Source organism: Cygnus olor, chromosome 2 (assembly GCF_009769625.2).
Source record: "Cygnus olor isolate bCygOlo1 chromosome 2, bCygOlo1.pri.v2, whole genome shotgun sequence".
NCBI classification, from domain to species: domain Eukaryota; kingdom Metazoa; phylum Chordata; class Aves; order Anseriformes; family Anatidae; genus Cygnus; species Cygnus olor.
This window is the reverse complement of record NC_049170.1, coordinates 30,321,604-30,334,475: the sequence shown is the minus strand read 5'-3', so window position 1 is coordinate 30,334,475 and position 12,872 is coordinate 30,321,604. Positions and strand designations below refer to the sequence as shown.

Genomic DNA, 12,872 nt, shown 5'->3' with positions numbered 1-12,872 from the left:
ACAGTACAATAAGGTCTCCCTCGAGCCTTCTTTTCTCTAAGCTAAACAACCCCAGGTCCCTTAACTGCTCCTCATAAGATTTATTTTCTAGACCCTTCACCTGCTTCATTACCCTTCTTTGAACATGCTCCAGCACCTTGATGTCCTTCTTGTAGTGATCATGCGGCCTCACCAGAGCTGAGTACAGAGTGACAATCACTTCCCTAGTCCTGCTGGCCACACTGTTGTATTCTGATACAAGCCAGGATGCTGTTGGCCTTCTTGGCCACCTGAGCACACTGCTGGCTCATATTCAGCCACTTGACCAATAACCCCAGGTCCTTTTCTGCCAGGCAGCTTTCCAGCCGCTCTTCCCTGAGCCTGTAGCATTGCATGGGGTTGTTGTGCCCCAAGCACAGGACCCAGCACTTAGCCTTGTTGAACTCCATATGGTTGGCATCAGCCCATCAGTCCAGCCTATCCAGATCCCTCTGCAGAGCCCTCCTACCCTCAAGCAGATTAACACTCATGCCTAACTTTGCCTTACTTTGCTGAAGTCAAACTCATGCTTTTAACTGTACATAGTAACATAAAAAATATTATAGTTCTTGTGGGTCTACACACAATATCCAGCTGAGAACAAATCTTTTGCATGACCTAAATCTCTCGATGTACAATTTTCACTTCGTAACGTGGATATAATAATATTTTTCCACATTTTTTTTTTTATTATTTGTCTAAATTATAAATTCTTGGATATAAAAGCTATTTCTTGTTATATGTCTGTGAATCAGTAAGTTATCAGAGCCTTGACATCATCTGGACCTCTAGGTACAACTCTGATATAAACAATCATATACATTGAGGCATATGTTACTTCAGGTAGATTCTCAGGTAGCATTAAAAAAAAAAATAGATGCATGGATTGGTCTTGATTTACTGATTTCTGGAAACCAGGAACATAGAAAAAGCTGTTTATCTGAAATCATGAGTACTGTGACATTAAATCATTAAATGTATCTTTAGCATTGTATACAACAGTCATGGAAATGACCCCACATTCCTGCATATCGGGAAACTGTAGTTTTTACATGCAGTTTCTGAGAATACTGAAGCATTCATGTGGTGCAGAGCATTGAGCTCAGCAGGTTTTCAAGGATCCTCTGGCATCACACCAGTTTTCATATTCTTATCCAGTATTTTAACTGGAACCAAAAAAAAATCCAGTGTGATGATTACTAGGATTTGATTACATTTAGCAATGGAGTAACCCTTTCTCTCTGAAGACAAACTGCTGGCAGAGACAGATTTACCACTGACCAACAATGTTTTTATGCAAATGTGCCTGAGTGAGCGCAGTAACCCCAAATTATAAGAGTCATTCAATCTCTTGCCAGGACAGCAATATTTATATATTGCAAAGATAAATTGGATATCAAACCAGTTCCATTACATAGGGAAAGTTCTCTATGTAAATCAGCATTTCTAATCATGTTTCTTTCCACCCCCCTACCCCACTTTGCTTTCCTTCCTTTATCTTCAAAGATGAATTCCAAATGTGTTTTCCTATTGTGTATTCACTTTGAATATTGAGTGTTCAGCTAATGCCAAGCTAATGGATAATGTAAACTCCTCACTAGGAAACTTTAAAGTCTCGAAGTGTTTCTTCATGCCCTGGGAAGTATAAAGGGGTCATATTAATGTACAGTGCTTCGTCTGCTCTTGTGCAAGTTTCTGTTTGGACTTCTATTCCTCCTGCTGTCTGATGGGAGGAAATGGGCAGTAATCTCCCTAGAGACTTTATTCCCCCATCAGGAATGAGTGCAAGGGGTCAGATGCCCCTCTGCATGCTAGTCACCATCTGCTGACAGCAGCACTCCCCCGGGAGAGCAGGCTTTGTTTACTGATGGGGCTAATATGAGGAGACACGTGAAGTCGTTTGGTTTGTGGAAGAGGGCAGGAGAGGCATGGTGCTGTGAAAACATTCCCACACACTCTAATGGCTCATTCACATAGAAAACAAGAGAGAGCCTTCAGCGCTTTCACATAGCTCAGAGCAGAACAAACCGACTCCAGAACCCCAAGGCACCAGTCAAAAACACTTTACTAATGCACTGAGGTGCTCTCCGTAATAGCTTACCTATGAGACCTCAGCTCTCATTTAGGCAACTAAAGACTTGGTTAGATTGAAAAGCTGCTTGGTATAGCATTGTTGCCATTGTTTGCTGTTAGTTCCTAAACTTTTTTTAAAAAAACGTAACCTTTAGTCTCCTAAACCTACAACATCCTAAAACTGTTATAATAGCTGAAACGTGCATTGGAGCACGTAGAAAACATTACCAGTACAGTCACCAATCTATTTACTTTAGAATAAAATGTATAGAACATAGAAGAATAAAACCTGCCTAGAAATACAACCTGTCTAAAAAGAAATGTGTTGTTTTGGTTTATTTCTCTGTATTTGGTAGACACACCACACATACAGACGTGTGTAATTTTAGAGTACAATTTAGGGAAACAAATAAGTGAGTTTCTGAATTAGATTCCAGCATAGTTGGAACATGTCTAGGAAAGTCCATGTTATAAGCCGTTTTAAGTGATGACTGATGTTTAATGGGCAACAGCATTCATTATTTGAACTACAATTTAATAAGACTATAAGAAGCACCAATACAGTGCCACAAAGTCACACACATGGTCATATGTCAGTATCTGACTTCTAACACCAGCCTGCATAGCATGATTAGAATAAGCATAAGAGGGCAGACTTATAGTAATCCTTCTTTAAGAATCTTACAAGATCTTTTTTGATTTAGGGAGTTCTAGGTCTAGTATGGCATCATGATTTAACACTGTATTATGTAAAGAGGATTTCCTGATTGTTCTAGAAGTGCTATGAATCTCCTTAGATTTTATTTTATTATTTTTTTTTGAGAATACTAAGTCACAGTACTGTCTTCACCTAATCCATGCTATTCATGTTTTCCTCTACCTATTGTTTTTCCTCCACATATTTCTTTCCTTTCTTAAGGGTCCTAGTCTAATTTCTTTTCATACAGAAGCTGTTCTTTTTGTTATCATGTTTGTTGCCCTTTATCATTTCCAGTTGTTTTACATCTTTCTGTGCCTTGTTGATCAGACCATAGCCACAAACTCTATACTGTATGGAGGTCCCAATCATAATGTAAAATAGGTTTTTTGTTTGTTTGTTTGTTTTATATCATTATTGAGCAGATATTTTCATAGAAATTACCACAGTAAATCCATAATCTTAATTTCTGCAGGACAGCATTAATTGTAACCCAGCACTAATTGTAACCCAGTATATGTGGACAGACACACACACACACCACACATTTGTTTTTAAACATACATGCATGATACAAGCTACATATTATCATTATCTCTGTCAGTTAGCTCTGTTTCCTTTCATGGACATTAAGTTGCATGTACTGAATTTTCTGCCTTCTTATTGTCCATCACTCTGTACTGTGAAATTCCTAAACTTTTTTATTAATTGACCTTTTTGTTTACTTTGCTGAATCCTCAGCAATTTGCTATCTACTTCTATTCCCAAATAATTTAGGGGAATATGTTGAGCAGTACAGAGCCCAGCACAGATCCTTTTGAGAAATCAGTGATACCCTTCTACCAGAATGAAGAATGACTTCCCCTTTCCTATCTTTTAATTTAAAAGAAGACTTGACCTCTTTTAAGAGAGCTTAGTTTCTTTCAGAGTCATTGGTGAGGAACTTTTAAGAACAAATGCAACCTATTCATTGGATTTATATTTAACCAGTGTATCCGTACCCACATCTTTGAAGAAATGGATGAAAATATCCACGTTCCTTTTTCCACTTTTGTTTACTCTAAATTCTTATCAAAGTCAATACAGCTCAAGGATTTGTTGAAATGGATGTGGCTATGCAAAGCCATCAGGTCAAATATATTAACTAACTACTTAACTAACCCTAAGTTAAGTTTTCCAAGTAATTGTTTGTTACATTTGCTTTAGTTTTTACTGCTTCTGAAAGGATGCTATGTCTAATTTAAGTTTGATTCTAAAAATATTCATATTTAGCCTAAAATAACGCCACTTAGTGAATGTGCCATGGCATATGTAATGTTTAGAAAAGGCTTCACTTTTCTGAGAATTAAAAGTATTGTTCTGTTTAATCTTCCAATGTTTAATACACTACATGTTTGGAGATGTGTGGTATGGCTCAAAGGGCAGGATTTGGCCCTTTGTTACCTACTGTTACTGGCACTAGTCTCCTAGCTATTGAAGAATGATGCATCAAATTTATATCACTGCAAATGTCACTATTCTGAATCTTGCATATGTTGCCTGAGCTGTCAGTAATAAAAATCTGTTCTTAATTATTCTCCCATTTAAAAAATAATAATTTTCTAGTAACTCAGTGAAATGGAATTTGATGTCTCTTTGGCTAGAAACATTTGAATGTTTTTAATCTATAAAGTTTAGTGTGCTTTTGCAAATTAGTAGGACTTTCCCATTTAAATCGCTTTGATTAACAATGAAAGCAGAATTTGTTTAAATCTCAGTTAAGTTTAAAAGTGCATAAGTAACTTAAGGAAAACATTTAAAGAGAATACCATCTTTAAAACAATTCAACAGAAAGCCAGACGTACAAAATTGGGTTTGTGAGTGGTATAGGGATGCAAACTATAAAAATGCATAGTTAAAATTAATCATGTTACATATTTTAAACTTTTGTCCATCTTGTTCTTCTTCCTTAATAGCAAAGAATAGGGTTTGGTTTTGCTTCATTAATGTTATGTGGAACTAATTTCACTGTGAAGAGAAATTGGAAATAGTGAAGAATATTAAGAAAAATGGAGGCATTGGATAGCATCAGATTTTCTGGTTGGAAGCAGAAAAATCCAGACCATAAATCCTATTTGCTTTTAATACTTTTTTTTTTTCTATCACAGTACTTCTTTCAGTTAATTACCTTCATTCAAAGCCCAAAGAAGTGAAGAGAAAAGACTCCATTTGAAACTTTAGACTAGCCTCATAGATATGATAATTAGCATGGAATTCTACCTTCATTAAAGGTTGAAGGGTTTAAAATACACAAAGAGTAATGTGCTCTCCTTTCTTTGTTTTTTCAATGTGATGATAGACTTGAACATTTTAGCTCATCACTCTGCTTCACCGAATAACATGTCTTTTGGAAACATGGGTATTAACAGCCAATCTATAAAACACATAATATACAGCTGAAAAAACATTTCTTTTTCTTGTCCATCTGGTCTTGGCAACATGTATTTAAACCACAGCATATAAAACATGTTATACAAAACACGCTAGTTGATTCTGGATAATATTTCAATACCTTGCTTGGTTGCTTCTCAAACCAGACTGCTATATTACTGTTTAAGTTTCTGGTTTAAGTTTCTGGTTGTATCTCTTTGTCCAAAATTCTAGACGAAATTTGTTCTTGCTCCTTGAAGTCGAGCAAACTAAGATTTATTTGCCAGACACATTATTAAAATATTTTTGGAAGTTTAATGCCAAAAAGCTATGTAATCAGAAAGCAGTATGAAACATACTATGGAAAGCTAGACAAATATTTGCTGATAAGAATTTTTTTCTGCCCTTTTTGCATTTAATCTGTGCACTAATTGAGGCAAAAATCCAATGGAAAAAAAAAAAAAGTGGTCCCATAAACAATGACCGTAATAATGTATGTACACAAGGACTGAATTAGAGTTGTACACATTGTCTGGAGAGAGATTCTAGCAGTATATTGTGCAGTGATTCTTCCTATACTAGACTTTAAATATCTGTTGAAACAATAAACATACACATAAAAAGTGTAAATTTCTAAACTACAAACACTTCATTTTTTAGTATTTCCAATTTTTATATTTTCCTATAGTTCCTATTTTATCATATGCTAAAATTCTTTGTTGTGTATGTATGTATGTATTAAAATAAACCATTGAGATTATTACTGTAGTTTAGAATTATTTTGGTCAGGATGTTTTAGAGCGGTGTGACAACAGGCCCAGATGTGCCCAAACTTAAATCTGTAATCATTTAGAAATCACTGTCTAAACCATTTTCACCTGTTCTGTTCACCCCCATCTTTTATCTATTACCAGCTGGCCTTCTGACCAGTTTGCTAGTTCTTGCTAGTTAGGATGACCACTGTCAAAATCACGGCAAGACCAAATGCAATTTTTTCAACTTTTTCAGATCTTAGTGACCAACTTATGGAAGTAGTTGGTCTGGAAGGAGCCATGGAGATGGGTCAGATATATACAGGTCTGAAAAGTGCTGGAAGACGGCTTGCCCAGTGTTCTATCTGTTGTCATCAGGTATTGTCAGCTTTAATTTGCACTGCACTGGTGTAGTCAAACAGTAAAGATTTTATATTATTAGTTACACTTTCTTTGGTAGCTTAATAGTCATAAATACTGTAGTTAATGTTTATGAAAGTATCATTTTATATATTAAATTTATTCTGTCCATATTCTATGTCCATACATCTTCCTGCGTTTAAGTGTGTTGAAAAGGAAGAAGGAAGGAAGGAAAGAAAGAAGTGTTTAGATTCAATCTTTACATGTTATATTCAGCTGTCATTTCATCCTTTGAAGAAATATTGTTAAGCATTTGGAGAAGAAGGAGTAAGGCAGAAACTTGGACTTTATTATTGACATACATTCTATGCAGTTTAGAGCAAAAAGACATCTAACATTACTTTAATGACACATTTTAACCCATTTGTAATGCATTCCTCCTCAGGGAATAGTAGCATGTAATTAGTATTTGTAACCATTTTTTATCCGTAGAAGTCAAAGTGCTCTGTTTTCTAATTTATTTGTTATTTATTGAATACTGACAAGCCGTTGTTAATAAATGTGCTGGTATGTGTTAGTTGTGAACAGTGGAGCAGCCTAATTTAGTTGTGTTTTATCATCTACTGTGATAGAAATGACCAGTACAATTACAATAGAGGAAAGATGGATTCGATCTTAACAAGAAGATAACTATTCTAACTTTGGATCAGATGAGGGCTGGAAATGAGAGAGGTATTCAACTCTGAAGAATTTTTCAGGAAGAATTTTCTGAAATTTAAATAAAATCATAAGCTAAATAATGATAAGACCAAGAAGACTAAAATAAGACATAAAATAAGGTAATTAATATAAGAGTAGCATCAGAACTTTAAGAAAGTAAGTTAGGATTTCCTGAAGTTCGTGGCATATTTTTAAGACTATTCTCAGGACTGAGTGATGTTGGCTTCAAAGTGCTCTTTCATGAGGATTAGGAAGAGAAATGAGGATGCCGAGGCATTCCAAACTTTTCTGGATACTGAGAAATATTTTTATAATCACACATGACAAGACCACAACTGCAAAAAGAACCAGAACCCTTCCAAACCTAAAAAATTAGAGCTCATTGAATGTTCTTCTCTTCCTCCACTTATGGCTGTAGATGACAGTGGTTAATCCCACAAACTGCTAGTCATTTTTAAATAACGTCCAAGTCAGAGTTTCCAGCTGAGAGGTCAACTGACTCATTTTCCACTATGAGAATTATCTGCTTCATGTTATCTTGAATAGTCCTGTATGCAAACTATTATAACACAGAAATAGGGTTGGAAAAGAACATCCAAAAGATCATTCTTTTTTTTTTTTCCCCCCCCAATCATTTTTCTATACTTTTCTAAATATGGTGCTAGAAAGTAGACATGGAACAATCTAAACCTTTATGTTAAAATCAGTGAGGCTTCACTAACAATTTAAATTTATAACATAGTATATTAAAGCCTCTGAACACAGTACAACAGTCAGTTGTTAGTGCTCTCAGTTAAATACAAGTGTAAAAGTGTGTTTTATTATTCTAATAACAGCAATAATAGAGCTAGAGATTTATTTCTCCCTTTCTTTATAGCAGTCAGTCCAAATCATTAAAAATAGCAAGGCCTTTCTTTGTGTTTCAGTGAATAAGGTTTATTCCTAAAGTTCTTGCATAATTCTCTCTTTATTTCACAAATTGCAGAGTATTCTCCCATGAGAGTAGCGTATTTCTAGCAAGACGTTTGAATATTTGCAACGTTTTTAATTTGTGTTCAAAATAAAGCTAAGGCTTGTTCATGCTGCCTTTTTTGACTAGGTTACTTTTGTAAGCATGTTGGGTCGTGCTGGAGATTACATAGAAGCTTGGGGTAAATCAAGTATTATATGTGTGTGCCACCGCATGTGTCTTCTTAAAAAATCCATTTATCAGGTTTGTCTAGTTACTTTTGCTTATACTGTGAAATATATCGCTTTAGGACCAGCAAGTCACTGCCTATGCAGATAGATGGGGAACCTTGGATGCAAACCCCTTGCACAGTAAGTATACTGTTATCTCTGAGGAAAAGAAAAGAAAATGAAAAAAAATAATGATTTTTTTTTTTGCAATTGCAAAATTACAGTAGTCAGATATATTTACTTATTTATTTTCAATTCTTCAATGAAAGAAACAGAATCTTTCAATTTAAACCTGTCATTGGCATTAACTCAATTGCTTAAGAAATGTGTTCACATGCTGTATTATGAAGTTCAACACCCACTGCATTTTCAATGCATCATGCTGTTTTTTCTACAGGTTGGGATGGAATAAAAGGCAGTTATTTCAAAAGTTTGGAAAATGTTCAGAGGGTGCAGTTCAGGCATCGCTTTACCCGTTGTGATCATTTGTGATGCTGTATCAGTTTTATAGTCTCTTGCTGTATTGCTGAGGAAGATTCAATGTGAGTTTTGATGCTAATATGCACAAGTAATTAATGATCCCTTAAAAACTAAGGCATATTTTCCATTTAAGAGTTCATATCAAGAACATTTTATTTAAAGCTGAAGCCTTGACGATGCTGATTGAATTATACGACAGAAATAATAATTAAAAATTCCTTGCAATTTGAAGAAATGAAGACTCTTGCACTATCATAGAGCGTTCCAATCCCCACATGTATCAAGTGAGGGCAACTAAGCGGGAAAGAGAAATCCATTCCTCCAGATAGGAAGGATCTTGTTCAGAGCTGGTTCTTTGAGGAACTCCAGTTGTTCTGTTCAACTGAGTGGACAATGCAAGAAAGGTAGAACACTGAGATCTCTCCCTTGTCGTCTGTCTCTGATATATTATAGAGGGTAACCAAGCAGTTCCAGATGTTGAAGAAGTCTAAGCTTTTCACTGTTGAATATAGTCACAGTAATGTGTTTTATGTGCAATTTTACTAATTTTTACTTAAGAAAACCTGTGTTTTTAGGTAGATGAGTTACTATCACCTTACAGTGCATAAGTCTGATGAACCAGTAATGTGACAAGAAAGAAAGTGTCCCACTACAGAAGGGAGTAATTCTCCAAACCTGGGTCCTGGATCCTTTCACGATCTTCGTCTATAGTAAAGGCAACATGAAAAAGTAAAAGGGAGCACCTTCAGTAAGGTGCTAACAGGCTTGGGAGCTGATAAAGTATGGGCTAGGATGAAAGTAAAGGGTTATGATAGTCCATGTTTTGCCCGATATTCTGTAGTGAACAGCAGAGAGCATGCCTAAACTCTAATTCTCTATGGTAAGCTCTCAGATACTGCAAAGAGAGGGGAACCATGTGAATGCACAGTATGTGAAGGCAAAACAGTGGGAATTTTGACGTTTATTCCAAAAAACCTTTTGGAATTAAGAGATATTATCTTTACTTCTTCTACAGCAATGGCTCAGTGCAGAGCAACAGTACTGTAGCCAGTATTTACTTGTTCGAGAAAAAGATGTAATTTTTCAGTTGCCAGATTACAGAAGAGAATTTATGGAAGGATGCTGGCAATAACATGTGATTTTTTTTCATCTTGATTGCTTGCTCTGTGCAAAATCCCTGCTATCTGATTGATAATGCTAGCAGAAGCTGCCTGCACGATAGAGGACAAACCTGGAAAAAGAGACAGTTCATACATTTCAATTACTGCCTTAAGGAAATGGCAAATTATTACTGATAATGACTGCTGTCCAATTAAAGTAACCTTTTAAAGGAGATTGAAATAGCATATACTTTCTTGTGGACCCTATCCCTTTTGCTGTATCATCGCTAAGAGAATATGCTTTGTGTTACATAAGAAAACCCCGCTGTAAAATTTATTTATTTATCAAGAGAACATATTTTGTCTATGCTACAGCACCACTATGAACTTAGATATAGAATAATTATTTTATGTTATATTATTCGTTTTACAGGAAAAAATATGTTTGTTTGTTTTGTCTGTTGAGGAACTTAATGTATTATCTACCCCGCTCTGTTTCTACATCTCACAAATTAAAAACAGGTATAGACCCACCTCTCCTCTCTCCACTAATTCTAACTATGCTAATGTTTTTCCTTGAAGTTCTTTACAAAGTACTAGGAATTGCTCCTGACACAATGCCAAAGGTAGATGTTAGCCTTCTTTCAACTGGGTTTAAGATTTGATTTCCAAGGGGTCTTTGGAAGCCAAAGGCATCTATTTGATCACATAAGTACAAGGATGATCTCTTGTGGTGTATATCCAAAACTGGAGTCTGAAAAAAATATAAAATCAAAAATATTCTATGTGTAGCCAGCTATGTAGCCAATTATTTGAACCTGCAAGATCTCAAATTGCAGAAAAAAAAAAAAAAGATGAGACCAATATGAGAATCATAAGATTTTATCTTCTCTAGAAACAAAACTGCATAAAAAAATTGCTTGGAGGTAATTTTCTCACAAAATTACCTGCAAGCAGATGATTAATGACCAGCTTTTAAATGGAAAATAACTAGATCAGATTAAGAAATCCATGAGTTTTGTTGCTTAGGAGACATATGAGAGTTTGCAGTTTGCTTTTCCTCTTAGAAATTTCTTTCCCTGGCTCTTACAAGGACCTGAGGACAATATATAAAGATGCTGGTATTTGTACAACATGCATTGTGACGTGGTGGGACATTCCTATGCTTCACATCAGGATGCTGAGGGAAGGCAGTTATTAGTTTGCTAGATGTGTTATTTTAAGGACAGAGACTACTGTCCCCACACAGTAGATATAGTGAGATGGATATACCATCTCAGTAGTTCTATATACATCAATTAGATCATGTACAGAGATCATATATGTCAGTTAGATAAGACAGCTGAGCTTCAGCTTTTTGATTCTTGGGTGCTCTAGACAGAAAGCTACTGTTGAAAAAAGGCTGCTCTCTCTCCCCCTCCAACTGTGCTTTAGAAAGCTGAAATAACACAATTTTGGCATGGTGACCTCAGGAATTTCATTGTCATTTAAATTCAGTAGCTTTAGGGGCTAACCTAAAAAAATTACAGAGCCCAAGTGAGAAAGAAATTCATACAATCAGCATGTATTTAATCAACCTTGCCCCAAGGTACACATGGTTAAACAGAACTCAGAAGTCTTAAAGGACTTAGAAGTTCTTTTCTGTTTCTCCTTCAGATTTTGGGTACAAACGAGGGCATTTTGTAAATGATTACTCAAGAAATCAGGTTCAACTTGATCAAAATTCTCCTTCTGTATTCCATTACATTCCACTATGCAGATTAAGGAAAGTAAGTTCTGTATCCAGTCCTGTTATGTATGAAATGCAGGCTGCAAATGCAGACTTGGAAGTTTATTTTCCACTGAAGAAATCAATAAGTTTATCTTCGCTACTTCTCCTCTTTTTCCTTCTCATGCACAGAGACCACGTTCCCCCAAAATGATAGCATGGGCTCAGAATAAATAAATAAATAAATATGATTTATATAATCAGAATCACTGCATTATTGTATTCCATTATATATATATGGAATATATATATATAATGGAATACAATAATGCAGTGATTCTCCAGAAGCTATGATCTGTGATTTTTCATTCCTGTGATCTCTTTTAGTACTAAAGAAGTTGCAGCATGCTTCTTTTATTATCTAATCTTACACATGCACCTAACATCCCTAAAAGACAATTCTATAAGTTCTGTTAATATTTAAAAATGTGAGTGGCCTCAGTCTAAACATCTAATAAACATCCAGAATTAATTCAATATTTTGAACACATGCAGACATCAGTATCTGACAAAGTCACTCTGCTCTGGTATAATAAGATGCAGAATCTGAACATCAAATTGTATTTTTTTTATTCTTTTTTTATAGAAGAATCTTCGGGAGAAGGAAAGATGATAATGTTAATATTATGTTAAACATCTCGTCTGATTAGCTGAGGAGGAAATTCTATCAGAGCTCTCCCAGACAAATATAGAAACATGAAAGATATCTATGGTTTCACCTGATCTCCAAACAGGTCATTAATAGTAATGAAACTTCAGAGATTCTTAAGTTAATTCAATAAACTTCTAGCTTTAGCCATCAGGAATTTTTTTTAAGTAATCTTTCAATTTAGCTATGTAATGTATCAACATTGTTTTGAAAAATCTATAAGAATATTCCATCTTAATTAGAAATAACTGTGATTTTAGTTCTTTCTTCTATTCATGACTTGGTTGGCATCATATCTGAAAGAGTGTCAAGCTGCTAGCAACATTAGACTAAATAAAATAGAAGACAGAAACGTCTATAAAAGGTGTAAGAGTATTGCCAAATGAAGGAATGGTAATCCATATTCAAAGCCCACCTGGTAGATTGCCAGAAAAAATAGTTTCATAAACATCTGAAATGTTTGCATATTTTTAAATTTAAATTTAAAAAAATTAAATTTATTAAAAAACAGTATTTTTAAAAATTATTTACTGATAGGGAAAACTTGTCAGAACCATTTAATTATGGAACTCAGAAATTATATTTTGAAATATTATAATTTGTATGCACCTTAAAAATAAGTTTTAGTGAATGACTGGATACTTTCTTTCTAGCCTTTCCTTTACGG

At 34.9% G+C, this 12,872-nt stretch overlaps 1 protein-coding gene across 1 annotated transcript in view; it reads left to right on the top strand.

The window, feature by feature from the left end:
• DGKB (diacylglycerol kinase beta) overlaps positions 1-12,872 on the top strand; it is a 357,454-nt gene that overhangs the window by 334,677 nt on the left and 9,905 nt on the right. Inside the window, 3 exon segments of the mRNA XM_040548594.1 lie at positions 6,206-6,312; positions 6,314-6,327; positions 8,289-8,349. Of these exon segments, the coding sequence (XP_040404528.1) occupies positions 6,206-6,312; positions 6,314-6,327; positions 8,289-8,349 (182 nt within the window).